The 2,883-nt window shown below is 26.3% G+C and overlaps 1 protein-coding gene across 1 annotated transcript in view; it reads left to right on the forward strand.

The window, feature by feature from the left end:
* The window catches only part of LOC107883396, a 2,834-nt gene extending 519 nt beyond the window's left edge, over positions 1-2,315 (forward strand). The window contains exon 3 of the mRNA XM_016803320.1: positions 2,251-2,315. Coding sequence (XP_016658809.1) covers positions 2,251-2,315 — 65 coding nt within the window. The remainder of the gene's footprint in view (positions 1-2,250) is intronic.
* Positions 2,316-2,883: the final 568 nt, after the last annotated feature.

Genomic DNA, 2,883 nt, shown 5'->3' on the forward strand with positions numbered 1-2,883 from the left:
CAAATAATTGTTATCAAACAATAGTTAATGAATCGTAGGTACCTATTCTTTTAAAAGTAGCATTAACATAATTCTATGTTGTTTCAAATCGTGATATAAAACCCAAATAAAATTATTGTTAATATTTGTAAATTATTTATTACATATTAGTTTTTTTTAATGATAAGTATATATTCGTAACTAAATATTAATAATGTGGCAATTACACCGATTAGCTTTTTAAAAATATTTGATCAATCAATGTCATGTGGTTGTGAGTAATATATTTGTTTCCCGGGATTGTTCGTCGGGGATTTTCATTCCGCAATTCACTGTCTGTATAGTGTATATTATAGTTAAGTCTTCAGTGTATATAGGTATACTACTAATTTATATGCTATAATCTTACCAAGGTACCGACATAAATAGTTTCTTTAAAACAAGTACAGGCATACAGCTAATAATATTTACTATTTAGCATATTTATCGCAGGCAATATTAAATATATTTTAACTTTAAATAAAAATTAAATTATTTAATGCCCACCAGCCACTCTCCCTATAGGGAAAAACTATAGTTACGCTTATGTTTACAACATATTATTACCGACATCATTACATTTATCTTTAGCCATTTTCCTCCAATAACAAACCTACCATTTTCCTTAAGGGACCTGGTCGCGACCTGTTTTTTTTCTCAAAAACATGCCTTACAGGAAAAACTCTTCTCACGCCCCGTAGATTGGTCTGATTTTCGTAATTTTTTTTTTTGTTAAATAGAGGAGACTTATTGCAGGGCTCATTGGACTTGGATTTTAAAAATTATTTTTCGAAATCTTATATTACAAGTTTGAATTTAATCTATTTTTACAACTTTTTAGTTTTTGTATTATTATTTATTTTTAGCAACGTAATCAAAAATCAAAGTCCAATGCGCCCTGTAAAAAATATTCTTCTATCTAACAAAAAAAAAAATTACGGAAATCGAACCAATCTACGAGGTGTGAGAGTTTTTTCTGTAAAGTGTGTTTTGCCCGATATAATACACCCTATCAACCCCTCCCCCCTAAATAGGTATTGGGTAGTACATTAGTGGAAAAGTCTTATAATTGAGGTGGCAACTAAAATATAATATTTAATTTTCAAATTTTCAAATTTTATAGAATTGAGGAAAATTTGAAAAATCGCGACCAGGCCCCTTAAAACAAAATAAAAATAAATAAATCTAGACTATATTCAAACATTAGGGATTAAGAATAGAAAAAAAACTTTTTAAGTCGTTATATTAACAAAAAAATGTACCTTTTATTTATTAATAATTATAATAAATTAAATTAAATATGTGCGTATTTTAATTAGGCTTAATTGAAGTTACGACATTACGATGTTATCGACTGTTACTCTCAATTTATAGACTATAGTATATTAGTATGGTATATACAAGTACACAACACAATATCACCGGTGTCGGCTGAATATTTTTATATTTAAAATGGACATGATTTTCGGTCCAAAAATTATTTAGATGAAAATGGTATTTAACCTTTTTGTGGTTTAAAATGGACAGTGGAAGTAAACGGTATCTCATTTTGAAAGAAAATAAACCCGCCCTATAATTTTATAAATTGATGATAACCAATTAAAGCCCATATAATATAAACGGAAAATGTTATTTGTCAAATATTTTTGTTGATCAGATAATAGTATAATACTCAATATTATACTCACAGTTATAAACGAAACTTTTATTTTCCAAAAATATGTTTGACACATTAACATTTTGTTCGGAAATTCAAAATTTTAAAATAACTAATATAACCAAATAATTTGTTCAGAATATTAAATGATTTATATACAACTATAATGTCTGTCCACTGTCCATTGAAAACTAATTTTAGTCAAAAAATATAGCAGTGTGAAAAAAAATATAATATAGACAGAACTACTCTTATTGAAATGCTTTTAAAAACAAATTGGGCTTATCAATTTCTTGATTATTCATTTTTAATTTTTTTTGATCTTTTAAGATATCAGTATTTTTAAAACGATATTTTTTTTTAGTTATTTATGTTTTGACACTGCATGTTTGAACTCAAAAACGAAAAAGCGTACCTACCTACATACTTTATACCGTAGATTTAGAAGTAGTCGGAGAAAAAATCCCCGGTAATAAAATTCAAAATCCCCAAATAAAAAACTTATTACATCATAAAATACCTATAACTATCGCTTTAAAATTAAAATACAGTTTAAAGCCTTGATAATAATCTAGGGGTTGATACTTCTGATAATCTGATCTATATAGCACCTAGAGGCTTAGATGCTAGAGATATTTAACAGTTTATATAAAAGAAATTTGCGATTTGGGGTGGGGTCTGATTCACTCTAATTTTAAATTAACGTGATCTTCTGATCGTAAAAGTTTTGTTTTTTTATAAGTATTTTTTTTTTTTTTATTAAAATGAAAAATATTTATATATTATACTACTGTTTAAGAGTTTTTATGGACACTCAGTATATTATTTATCGTTTCTACTTCATGAAATGCACATATTTTAATGAATAGATTGATTTCGTATACGAGTACGGAGTAGTTACCAATAGTACTTACCTACCTACAGTTTAATATGATTGACTGTTAAATGATAAATTAATTTTACAGTAAAATCTAAACAAATATGTTACTTATATAGTCGTCGAAATTACCCCCCCCCCCCCCCACTAAATGAATCCCGGAAAAAAAATCCCCAGACTACAATATTACTCACAACCACATGTAAATGGTTGAACAAATATTTTTTAAACGTTAATAATTAGTATAATTAATATTTAATTACAAAATATACGTATATTATATTATATTATAATTTATATTGTTAAAAAAAATTATATATTATAATTTATA

Source organism: Acyrthosiphon pisum, chromosome A1, assembly GCF_005508785.2.
Source record: "Acyrthosiphon pisum isolate AL4f chromosome A1, pea_aphid_22Mar2018_4r6ur, whole genome shotgun sequence".
Taxonomy (NCBI): domain Eukaryota; kingdom Metazoa; phylum Arthropoda; class Insecta; order Hemiptera; family Aphididae; genus Acyrthosiphon; species Acyrthosiphon pisum.